This window comes from Lampetra planeri, chromosome 13, assembly GCF_965212315.1.
Source record: "Lampetra planeri chromosome 13, kcLamPlan1.2.h2, whole genome shotgun sequence".
NCBI classification, from domain to species: Eukaryota; Metazoa; Chordata; class Hyperoartia; order Petromyzontiformes; family Petromyzontidae; genus Lampetra; species Lampetra planeri.
The window spans coordinates 12200486-12213371 of record NC_136119.1 but is presented as its reverse complement, the minus strand read 5'-3'; the positions used below and the strand labels follow the sequence as shown (position 1 = coordinate 12213371).

The following is a 12886-nucleotide window of genomic DNA, read 5'->3' as shown; positions in this document are numbered from 1 at the left end:
CAAGATGTGATATCTATAACAATTTATTTAAAACCACAATCTCTGTTCAGATGTAATGTAAAAGTGTCTAGATGCTAATGCAGCAACCCCAAATGTTGTACATGCCGATGGTTTATTATGTGTGCAGGCCTCGGAAATAAAATGCATAACTGTTTGACCCAGGTACGCCGAGTGTAAGACACATTAGTACAGGCATCACGAGAATATGTTTCCCCTTGTTTCTGGCAACAAAACAGGTGTTTAGATACTCTTAGGTTTTTTCGGTAAAGTCACATAGGTGAAAATAAATAATAATAATAAAATAATAGAAATAAAATAAGTGATTTATTATTTTATTTCTATTATTATTTCTATAATTTAGTATTTTCACCTACGTGACTTTACCTAAAAAACCTAAGAGTATGAATCCTTGCAGTCAAGAAAGCTTAAAATCTAGGTGTTTAGATGTTAAAACACCAAACTGAAACCTTTTACAAGGAATAATGTCTGCATTAACCTGTTTTGTTGCCAGAAAAAAGGGCAAAACCTATTCTCATATTTTGGTACTGGTGTAGAGGAGTAGAGGAGAGTGGTGGCGTCGCGTGCGCTGTCCGGTGCTGTGACATCACGGGACGTGGGGTCGCACGCGCCGGGCAGTGCACGTGACGTCTCGCCTCAGAGGGTATTTAAGGGAGACCCCGTGACGTAAGCGGGGTCACTGGAGGAACGGGGATAGTGGAAGGGGTGAAGAGGGAACCCTTATAGTGATACCTGTTAATAAACCCTGGCGGAAGCCCCTAACTCACCTCCGTCTCCGAGTACCTCCGTCTACAACAGCAACAACTACTTAACAACTGGTGTCAGAAGTTTACACCGTCGCCAACATGTCAAAAGCGGGCGCACGGCGTAAGAACCCACCGGCACATGACTTGGAGGGTGCCGAAGGCGGAGAGGAGGCTCCAGCAGTGACCCCGGAGCCCGGGACCCCGGTGACGGTCCCCATGGAAACGAGCGGGCCGGAGCGGGAGGATTCGGCTGCGGGGAGTGCCAGCTCACCGCCGCCGCCAGAGACGGAAAGCGTCCCCGCAGCTCTGCTGCACCAGCTCCTGCAGGCGGTGGGGCAGCTGACCGTCAGGTTGGCCGAGGTGGAGGCACGGACGCAGCCAACCGCCCCGCACTTGAGACGGGAGCAACTGTCAACTGCCAACGTTGAAAGCGCCGCCGTTTTCCCAGCGACCGCTCCACCGAAAATGGCCGTCATGTTGGCTGCGACGCAATCCGCGGCGGCCATGTTGGCTCGGGAGACGTATGCGGCCGCTACTACGGCTGCGACGCGGCGGCCGGCGGACATGGCTGCCATGGCGACCGCGCCGTGGCTTCGTACGCCGCCGCTGACAGGTGGGTCGCGAAAGCGCAGGTGCCTTCACACCTCGCTGCATCTATGGCGTGGCCCATGGGGGCCGCAACTCAGCCGCACTTCGCTGCGTCTACGGCGTGGCCCATGGGGGCCGCAACTCAGCCGCACTTTGCTGCGTCTACGGCGTGGCCCATGGGGGCCGCAACTCAGCCACAATTCGCTGCGCCTACGGCGTGGCCCATGGGAGCCGCAGCACCACCGCACCTTTCCGCGTCTTCGGCGTGGCCCGCGGGAGCCGCAATGCTGCCACCGCCGCACCACGTCGCGTCCGCCGGGTGGCCCGCAGGTGCCGCTTGGCTTCCACACCTCGCAGCGCCGCGCGGCCAATGGCAGCGCCGGTTACCCGACGTTGCGCCGTTTGTCGCGCAAGGGGGCGACTGGTCGGCCTTCCAGGACCGGTTCGACGCGGCATACATGTCGGTCGGCTGGTCCATGGAGGAGGCCTTGCCGGCGCTTCCGACCTGCTTGGACGAAAGGGCTCTGCAGGCCTTCAAGTCCATCCATCCGGCCAATCGGGCTACACTCCCGGCGGCCTATATCCAAATGGCCAACGTTTTTGAGCCGCCGTCCACCGCGCAGCTAAAGTTTTCATTGCGGCGGCGGGAGGAGGGGGAACTGCCGCTGGCCTTCCGCTGCTCGCTCCTGGCCCTGGCACAGGCTGCATACCCTGACCTGTACGGCAGGGCACTTGATTCTATGGCCTTGGGGAAGCTGCTTGACCTGGCAAGGGAGCTAGGAATTGCTCTGTCGATCAACAATGATCGGCAGATCACATCCTTGGCGGTCGCCGAAAACATTCAGGCGCACCTCTCCCTCCGCCAACGGCCTCAGATGGCGGCGTGTGCGGGGGTCCCGGCGCCGGACGGGGGGGTCACCTCTCAGGGGGTGGACACCCTCGCGGCCCTGGCGGTGCCCGATCGTCGAGGAAGGGGGGCGGGTGGTCGCCGTCCGGAGCAGCGGGGGCGGCCGGGACCTTCCCGTCCACAGGAGGCGGACACGGTGGCCTGCTTCCGCTGTGGTCAGCGGGGCCACATTGAGCGGGGCTGCCGGAATGCCCCGGGGGCCTTTGGAAAAGGGACTCCACCTTCTCCTAGACCCTCCTTGGCATCGGGTCCGGGGCCCCAGGCGAGTCGCGACGCATCATCTGCGCGGCCGCTCCCTTCACCTCATGCATCTAGCGGGGCTAGGACCCATCGTCATGGGGTTGTCCTCGAAGGGTCGGGTGCACCATCGTCATCACCCCCTCAATGGCCCAGACAGACCCGCCACTGGGATGCACTTGCGCATAGGATGGTGGCGGCAGCTGCCGGCTCCTCAGCGGTGGCAGGATATGTGCAAGGGGTGCACGTTCGCCTCCTGGTGGATACGGGGGCATCGGCCACCATTATTTCGGAGGACATTTTTGGGCTGCTACCCCGCAGCGTGGGTCCGTTAAGGCCGGTTCGCGGGGCTTGTGTCGCCGCGAACGGCGGCAGTTTGGGCATCTTGGGCCACGTTGTAGCGTCGGTTCGGGTTGACGAGATTGAGTTGGCCGGGCCGATTTTGGTCTCCAGGACCTTGGCAGTGCCATGCCTCTTGGGGACCGACTTTTTGTCTAGGATGCCCATCCGAATTCTCGTTGACCAGGGCTGTGTGGAAATGCCGTCAGGGAGGCGGCTGAAATTCCTACAATCGCCTACCGTCCTGTCTCCCTTGGTCGCCGGTGTACGGGCCTTGAATAAAGTGCCGGTGACCGTACCACCGGCGTCACAAATCCTGATACCCCTTAGGTTGCGCAAACCGCTCGAAATGGGCTCCACGGAGACGGGTATCCTCCTGTCCCCGTCAAGCTACTTTTCAAGGACGAAGGGGTTGGTGGGCGCCTTGACAGCCGTGTCGGGGGGCCAGGACCTTTTTTTGCAGGTCCTCAATTCGGGACCCTTGCCGGTCGTAGTCCCGGCCGGCGCCGTTTTGGCACACGCGACCCCGGCTCCTCCACCCGAGAGCGCTGCCCCGGATGGAGGGGTCGTGGCGGGCGTGATGCGCATGGGGGACCCCGACGCATCATGGATTGCCACGTTGTGCGACGAGAATGCCTCGTTGTCCTCCGGGGAACGTCGGCAACTCCGCGACCTCATCGAGCGGTTCACCGATGTATTCAGCCAAAGTAAGTTTGATCTGGGTCGCACTACTCTTTTGGACCACCACATAGACACGGGCGACGCGGCCCCTATTCGACTTAATTCCCACCGCTTTAGCCCAGTGGAAAAAGATCATGTCCGCTCGGCTGTCGAGGAAATGTTGGCGGCGGACATCATCTCCCCATCTACTAGCCCTTGGGGTGCCCCCATTGTGCTAGTCAAGAAACGGGACGGGAGTCTCCGGTTCTGCGTCGATTTTCGTAGATTGAACAAGATCTCGGTGGCTGATGCATATCCATTGCCTCGCATGGATGATTCCCTGGACGCCCTCTCGGGCGCGCGGTTCTTTTCGACTTTAGATTTGCTCTCCGGCTTCTGGCAATTGCCACTGGATGAGGCCTCTAGACCCAAAACAGCGTTCCGCACACCCCAGGGGTTGTTCGAGTTCAATCGGCTTCCTATGGGTCTCCATTCGGCCCCGGCCACCTTCCAGCGTCTCATGGAGATGGTCTTGGCGGGGCTGCAGTGGGAGTCTTGTCTAATCTACTTGGATGACGTTATTGTTTTTGGCCGTACGTTTGGCGAGCACTTGCAACGCCTTGAGGCGGTGTTCGTCAAAGTGCGTGCTGCTGGCTTGAAATTCAAACCCCAGAAATGCCACTTGCTACAACCATCGGTGAGGTATTTGGGACACATTGTTAGCACGTCAGGTGTCGCCACGGACCCGGATAAAACGGCTTGTGTCCGGACGTGGCCGACTCCCACATCTGTCGCGGAGGTGCGTAGCTTCGTTGGCTTCGCATCGTACTATCGCCGGTTTGTCCGCGATTTTGCGACCATTGCGAAGCCACTGCACGCCCTTTCCGCCAAAGGCCAAAGGTTTCACTGGGGCGCGGAGGAGGAGGCGGCTTTTGCGGCGCTTCGCACGGCCTTGGCGGATGCGCCGCCCTTGGGGTACCCGGATTTTACGAAACCCTTCCTGCTCGATACCGATGCCAGCGACACGGGAATTGGGGCTGTCCTGGCCCAGGTGGTCGACGGGGTTGAGAGGGTAGTAGCCTATGGCAGTCGCGTTCTGTCCTCGACGGAACAGCGTTATTGTGTGACCCGGAGGGAACTTTTGGCCATAGTTTATTTTGTTCAGTTGTATAGACCATATTTGTACGGTAGGCTGTTTACGGTCCGAACCGACCACGCGGGCCTGCAATATTCGCTGAAGATTAGTCAGCCCTCGAGTCAGCTGTCTCGCTGGCTCGAAGTGCTCCAGGATTACCCCTTTGATGTAATCCACAGGAAGGGGACACAGCATGGAAATGCGGACGGTTTATCCCGATTGCCGGCAGGCGGTGGGTGTGCTTGCGCCCTGGGCTCTAGCCGTTGCAAGGCCCCAGGGGACGCCGCGGCCCAGTTGGTCGCGTCGGCCGAGGCGGACACCCCTCCAGGTGCGGCGTCGCCCGCGGATTTCGGCCTTGGACTTCCCCGGGAGGTATGGTCCGGCTTGCAGATGGAGGATTCCTCTCTGCTGAAGCTACGGCGCCGTGTCGGACATAAGGCCCGGAGCTCAGCTTCGTCGGCTGCCCCGGAGATCGCCGTGCATGACGGACTACTCATGCGTTGGGATGCCCAATTGGAACGCTATTGTGTGGTTGTGCCCACTAGCCTGCGTGGTAAATTAACCCGAGCCATTCACGAGAAGCTTATGCACCTTGGCTACCACAAGACCTTATTGACCCTTAAGCGGGACTATTACTGGCCGGGTGTTGAAGGTGACGTGGCACTGATTTTAAAGGGTTGCCACGACTGCGCGCGGAGGAAGGCCCCAGTTGTCCGGGACCGGGCCCCGCTGCAGTCCATCCGGGTTTCTCGCGTTAATGAGCTCGTGGCGCTCGACATTTTGGGGCCATTCCCTGCATCCCAACGGGGCCACAAATACCTCTTGGTGGGCGTTGAGTACCTCACACGTTGGCCCATGGCATGGCCTTTGGTCGATCAGTTGGCCTCTTCTATCACCGAGGCCTTCGTCCAGGGGTACGTGTTTGACAAGGGCGCGCCGGAACAATTGTTGACTGACCAGGGGCGGAATTTCTCGTCTAGGTTGCTCAAGGAGGTGTGTGACCTCCTTGGCACCAAGAAAATCCGCACCTCGCCCTACCACCCCCAGTCAGACGGGATGGTAGAGCGCTTGAACCGCACCCTTACGTCCATGCTGTGCCACCAGGTGAACACGTCCCAGTCAGACTGGGACCTGTTCGTCCCGGGGGTCTTGGCGGCGTATCGGTTGGCCCCTCATGCCTCCACGGGATTTTCGCCTTTTTATTTGATGTACGGTAGGGAACCGGAGCCCCCGGTGCACGTCCAGATGGACGTTGGCTCCTCCAAGAAGGGGTCGGCGGTGCCGACCCCTTTGAAGGTCGCGCTTGACCGGCTGCGCGAGGCGCGACAGGCCGCTGCCGAGAATTCCGCAAGCCGGCAGGCGGCTAATGAGCGGCTGCCCAAACACCAGGCAGCTGGCCTCCCGTGGATAGCGGGTCAAAAAGCGTGGCTGCATTGTCCCCAGGTCCCCGTTGGCACATCGGCCAAATTGCATCGCCCTTGGCAGGGCCCTGTGGAGGTTGTGGAGGTCCGCCGGCCGCAATGCGTCCGGATTCGGTTCGGTCGCCGGCAGTGGATAGTGCACCCGTCCCGGCTCAAACGTTATGTTCCATCTACCCTGGGGGATCCACCCCCAATTCCGGAGCGGCCGGCTGATGATGTGTCCGGCGTGCCTGACCGGCTGGGTCTCGCTGACGGAGGTGACGTCCGACCTGTGTGTGTGCCCCCAGGCCCCTCCCGAGTGAGGCCGACAGAGACCCACCGGTCACCGGAGGCCACGGCGGTGGGCCTGTTGCCCGCTGACGGGCCACCTGCATGGGAGACGGACATCATACGGGGGAGCGGGCCAGCAGCGCATACCCGCTCGAGGGGGATGCGGCTCCGGTGACGGCCCTGATGGCCGTTCAGCGGGCCCAGCCCCTGGCGCCCGTTCGGCGCTATCCGGCGGATGAGGCCTTCGGGGTCTATTTGTCTTGTTTTTTGTTGTTGCTGTTCTGCTTGAGGGGCCGTGCTGCCCTAAGGTTTAGTTTCTAGCAGCCGGTTATACCTTCAGGAACTCGTGAATATTCGGTCTTCGGTCCGGTGTGGGGCCCCGCTTGCGGGGTGCTTGCAGCCGGGTCGGCTGTTTTTTTTCACGGGGGGGGGGTGATGTAGAGGAGTAGAGGAGAGTGGTGGCGTCGCGTGCGCTGTCCGGTGCTGTGACATCACGGGACGTGGGGTCGCACGCGCCGGGCAGTGCACGTGACGTCTCGCCTCAGAGGGTATTTAAGGGAGACCCCGTGACGTAAGCGGGGTCACTGGAGGAACGGGGATAGTGGAAGGGGTGAAGAGGGAACCCTTATAGTGATACCTGTTAATAAACCCTGGCGGAAGCCCCTAACTCACCTCCGTCTCCGAGTACCTCCGTCTACAACAGCAACAACTACTTAACACTGGTAAAGGAGGTCCCATGATACAGACATCATCTTCTTCCTTAGTGCATTACACAGTCAACAGACAATACATTGGAATAGGCATAACCAAATCGAGGCAAAATCAGTGAACATCTGTGGAAAAGAGGTTTGTAGCTCATCGGATTCCTCCATATTATAAATAACATCTTAGGATGGGGGCTTTTGTACCTCCCTGGGTGAATAGCCTACTGCCAACATGCTGGTGTGCAAGTGTAACAATATAAATGTTTGTGTGTAAATGTTGTGGGTTTACTCTCCAACACACCGGTGTGCTGAAGTAGTAACTAATTGGCACGTTTTGTGGTGATGGTGGGTTTAAGCCCCTCTAATGGATGATAGTGGTCGCAAATGCCTAGTACTACTAACTACTATGTGTTAAACTGTGTGTGTGCATTCACACCTTCTCGTTGACCACTTCCCCAGCCTCGTTGGCCGAACCACTCCAAGACCCATGTAACGGCCGGCTCCATTCCACCAGCGGGTCATGGATGAAGGTCTTCAGCACACTGGCACCCATGGAAAATATACACATATACGTGCAATGCTCATTTCCATGGGCGTGACATAATGCCAATGGTGGTGATTACATCTTTACGTAGAACTTTTATTTTTGTATTTATTACAAATAATTGTATTAATGCTGAGGTCACTTCAACTTTGTCTTAAACACTCCTGTGGTCTGTTTTCAATTTGTGTTCATGGTCCTAAACCTATTGTACACAAGAGGAAGGTGTGGTGCATTGCACATTTTCATCTTGGTGTTCCCAAGGCTAAAATTAATTATTATTCATCGTCTGTTTTATCAGGAAATCCTTCTGGATCTGCCAAAAATGGAAAGAATCCCAGATAGGATGGCATGTGAAGAGTTATACTTTAAAATAAAATATATACATCCCATTAATCATTGCATCTTGCGTTAAAATTGGATAAAAACTAAAGCATTGTAGTGGCATGGTTGGCCACGATCGCCACGACTCATGGCCGGCAGTACGAGCTCAGGCCAGTAGAGAGCAGAAGGGAGGCGGGACCTGCCCAAGAGTGATGATGATGAGGGGCAGTTGGCCCGAGGCAATCCCTGGGGGGAAGCATCAGGACCAACGGTTGGGACCCCAGGCCCCCGGGAAGGGGGCTGGGGGATGAGGCCATTCTCCAGGGCCTTCGAGAAGGTTCTGGAAGGGAGGCGTGGTGGCCAGGGGCAGAGTGAGCCGGGACCCTGTATATAAGCCAGGGTCCTGAACGGCTCGGCTCAGTATCGTCCGGCTGAAGACCAACCTGGAGCCCTGAAGAGAAGAGCCCTCTGGGCAAAGCCGAACCCCTGGCTAGGGTGAGGCTGGAATTGTACCAGTGAAGCTCCGAGCTTATAACCAGTGAAGACATCAGAGAAGACTCAAGCCTCCCCCCGGCAGGGTAGCCGTAGGAATAGCCAAGAGGAGAGCTAGCCGGCTACGTAGCACATCGGGTGAAGGGCCCGTTACGACTTGTATTGTAGTTGCCAAGTTGTAATAACCATGTTGCCTCAGAGAAAGCTTCCTCCCGTTTATCACCCACTACAGTATTATGGTTTTATTAAATATTGAAAGAATATAGTTTTGCAGTAACAATAAAGATACGTTTAAAATAATCTTTGTTTGAAAAATAAAGAAAAATCACACTTTTATGTTAAAAAAATTTAATTCAATACTTGTGAAACCAGTAATCAGGTTGGGGGTGCGAGGAAGGCAAGTCAAAATCCAGAGAAGCACCAAAATTCCACCACATTCTAAGAGGAAATGTACCTGATGAGGGACTCCCTCTGGTCGCACATAACCCGCATGGTAACTTCGCAGGCACGCCGGAAGAGCCCCTCCAGCCCCATGGGGCCCATGGCATGCACCATGTTGTGAGTGAGCCGGAACGGGACCAATTCCGGATAACCAAACGTCAGGCCCTGCGCGCCAACACGTGTTCCGCACACCATTAAAGAATTCAGGATGATGACATGGAAAAGGTGGGATGATTAAAAAGTGGGGGTGGGGGGCGAAGAGGTCAGTTGTGAACCATGGACACATGATGGTAGTTTTGATGATTGTTATTTGCCGTAGCGATGCACGTTACTAATCGAGTAACTTGGTACCCCCCCAGTGACCCACCCCTTGACTACGGCATCTCTCGATTGAGCAACACTGTTTTTTTTACTTGAACAATCTAAAGTACAATACATTTTAAATGCAGTATGGATGTTATCAATAAATTGGAAATATGTACAATGCCCTAGCTACTGCCCACCCACCAGTGGTCACCCATACAACTTTTGTGGCTGGGTCAAAGTCTATTTTTCGCACACTGTCTGCCAGATCACGGGTCATCGGTCACCCTATCCTCCTGTGATTCTGTCTATGCTACCACTGCCATCACTATGAGCACGAACACAATATATTCTATCACAACAATTAGCCACTACCACAAAAACGACAAATGCCACCACAAACATTACCACCAACACTAACATAGCCACAACTCTCACTATTAGTTTAAAGTTCAAGTTTCATTTATTAGGTATAGCCCTGTGAGCCACGCGGCTCTTGAGTCGGGTGCAACCGCAACAAACAAAATATGAACAGAGAACATCTTAAAGCGATGACGTGCAAGATAAACATCCTGGACAAACCAGCAAATCTTCCAGAAAAAAAACCCCACCGTATTACAAAGCTGTGTGCAAAAATCCCAGTGTGATGCAAGTCAAAGAATAACAACCACAAGACAATTTAGATTAAAGTTATCAAGGTCAACTCCGCACATCTGCAAGAAACATGGCTTAACCACATGTTTTCGAAATCGCCAAAACAAGGCTATAAAAACAATGTAACAACAGTAATCATAGGAACTGTGATTCAAATTGAACAATAAACGATATACATAACATGTACGACCAAACTTGCAGCCACAGCTGGCAGCATGACACTCCCAGTGTATGATGTGTGAGTGAGTCAGTGGTAGTGTGACTGTATGATGTGTGAGTCAGCGTATGATGAGTGAATGTATGATGAGTGAATTAGTGTATGATGAGTGAATGGGTCAGTGGTTGTGTGAGTGAGTGAAGGATGTGTGAGCGAGTCGGTGTAAGATTAGTGTAGTACGGCATCCTCCCCCCGCCATCGCGGCCTCCTCCACGCCATCGCGGCCTTCTCTACGCCATCGCGGCCTTCTCCACGCCATCACGGCCTCATCCCCGCCATTGCGGCCTCCTCCACGCCCTCATGGCCTCCTCCACTCCATCACGGGAAAAACCGTCCCGAGTTGACGCGGACGCAAAGAAAAACCGCGCGCAGGCGAAGGTCGCGGCGTGAGGTCGAGCGCGGCGCTGAACGCCGCCCGCGCGGACCCCCGCAAGCGGAGGCGGCAGCCCACCACTATTATAACTACTACCCCAACATAACAACCACAACACCACAAGAGCCAACCCCTGCAGTACAATACAATTAAAACTAAACAACACCAAAACTGGCCACCTTATTTTCTTACTGGTACTGTTGGCACACAAAAATTAGAACTCAACATAGGGTAGGTCCAAAAAATGATCAAATACCAAGTGCTACTGGTGAAGTTCAAGTAAAAAAACTGAACCTGGATCACCAGGACGATAGCACCTCCTGTACCCACCATGTAATAACACTCCACAAGCATAACCAAAACAGAAAATACAAAGATACCACCCAATTTAGCCCGTGTGCCACCAACACCCAGAAGCACCTTGTTGAAGAGGCAGTTGAAGTCGACATGCACGCACTCGCCAGTGAGAGAGTCAAAGAGGATGTTTTCGCCATGGCGGTCGCCCAGCCCCAGCACGTAGCCCACCATGGACATGACAGCTGTGGAGCGGGTGTAGCCCAGGCGGCTACTGTACCTGTTATGCACACATGCACATAGGGTGCGCACACACACACATCACAGTATCTGCACACTGTGTCATATGCACATGAACCATACCTGTCAACCCATACGGTTTACCTGTATTTTTGTACAGGGATATTGAGTTTTCCAGGTCCATACAGCATACAGCTGTTTCAAAACAGGCACTTTTTTTTGTCTATTTGTTTTTCTCCCTTGTGATGGGACTTTGTAGGATGAACGCTGAGATTTATAAGGGCACGGGGTAACCAATAAGGTCTGCATTTGTCTGCAATAAGGTAAACACTCTGATAAGGGTTTGACAGGTATGATGAACACCATGATAAACAAAACATAGTGTTTTGCCCTGCATATATCATTGGAATGACAAAATCTTAACAAACTTATGAAGTCTGATATAGTACACGAGGGGGTGGTATCACCGGGACAACACGTGAACTGGTGCTTTTATCACCCCAGAGATCACCATACCACTGCACCAGGAATTCATCTTTTTAACAATTGCATGGTAGTGCAAACCTGTTTTATGTACTTCTAGTTATGTACAGAGAGGTGAATTTGTATTTATGTATGAGGAGTTTGTATAGTCACCAGCTGGTGGGGTCTGGAAAGGTGCGCAGGAACCACTCATGGAAGATAGGCGGGTGAGGTGGCAGCAGCTTCTCATGGTACATACGCAGCTTCTGTTCCAGCGGTGCTTCCTTGGGCAAGACGAATTTCTTAACCTCGGACATGGTAAGGCCAATACCTGCAGAAGCGCAGAGACACGTAACGGTGCACGTAGAAAGGGTTTTGATATTGGTTATGCCCAACCCCAACCCTCTCTACTTTGTCACGAAAGCCACCCAATCCCTCTATACAGTTTTATAGTTTCCAGAAACTAGTGGCTGTGTGTGATGTGTAGACCCAAATATGTTGTTCTTCAGCACAGTTATACACCATCACTATTATTTTTTTATTACAAAAGTATTACATATTATGCAGTGGTGAACATCCACAAGAAGTGGTTTAAGTAGTAGGACTGCGCGTCACCACATTAGTTTGAGTATTTGGCCACTTGGATTTCCTTCCAATTTCAAAATACCAAAAGCATATTATTCAAGGACCCTGTCATAATGTTAGAGATATTTTTTTATATGATAAAAGCATCATTAGAAATGTCTCCTCTGAGATGTGGAATGTGTTTTCTGTACATTTCAATAGCCTTGCCTTGATTGAGAGGTGCCAGCTTGAATTTAGTAAAATTTATGCACAATTCCTTTTTGGGGGATTTAAAAACACGTCTGGTAAAAGACCGATACCATTTGGTAATACAAATATACGACTTATTATTTTTGAATAAGTTGTAGTATAAGTCCAAGTAATGTTTTCTGCAATGGGCGAAGCTAGTGCTGTAAAATTAAATTTACCAATCAGGAAGGGGTAGGGTATTTTGTAAATGCTAATCACTACTCATTAGTCTAAATTAAGGCTACATTAAATGTGGTTCAGCCATTAAATGTTTTATGTCTTTGAAAATGAAGAATATGCGCATTAACTAGAATATTAAAAGAATTACACAATAAACTTTAACCCAAACGTTTCAGCCTCTTCAAAGAAACACGACTTGTATTCAGTATACAGGGTGCAAGTAAAAACTGAGCTTTTGTTTAAGCAAAATGTTCGCACAATTGAACCAAAAGGCGATTTTTAAAATCAAAACTTTAAGAACTCACCCAAGTACTAGCATCAAGCCTGTGTGTTTTTAAGAGGACACTCACCCTTCTCAATGTAGAGGTTTTTGACGATGTTGCTGAAGCCCTCGGTGTTGTTGACCCACTCTACCAGGCCGCACTCCTCGTTCAGGGGAATCACAACGTAAGTGCAAATACGAAGATCACGTCGCCGGGACTCGGCATCCTTGCGCAGGCACTGTCAAAGACAAAGATTCCCCCAGT

At 53.1% G+C, this 12886-nt stretch overlaps 1 protein-coding gene across 7 annotated transcripts in view; it reads right to left on the bottom strand.

Annotated features, from left to right (window-relative positions):
- ATR (ATR checkpoint kinase) overlaps positions 1-12886 on the bottom strand; it is a 65103-nt gene that overhangs the window by 2582 nt on the left and 49635 nt on the right. For all 7 annotated transcript variants that reach the window (XM_078600196.1, XM_078600194.1, XM_078600193.1 and 4 more), the window contains 5 exons: positions 12710-12860; positions 11541-11697; positions 10791-10944; positions 8837-8988; positions 7462-7567 (listed from right to left, as the gene is read on the bottom strand). In XM_078600196.1, the coding sequence (XP_078456322.1) occupies positions 7462-7567; positions 8837-8988; positions 10791-10944; positions 11541-11697; positions 12710-12860 (720 nt within the window). The remainder of the gene's footprint in view (positions 1-7461; positions 7568-8836; positions 8989-10790; positions 10945-11540; positions 11698-12709; positions 12861-12886) is intronic.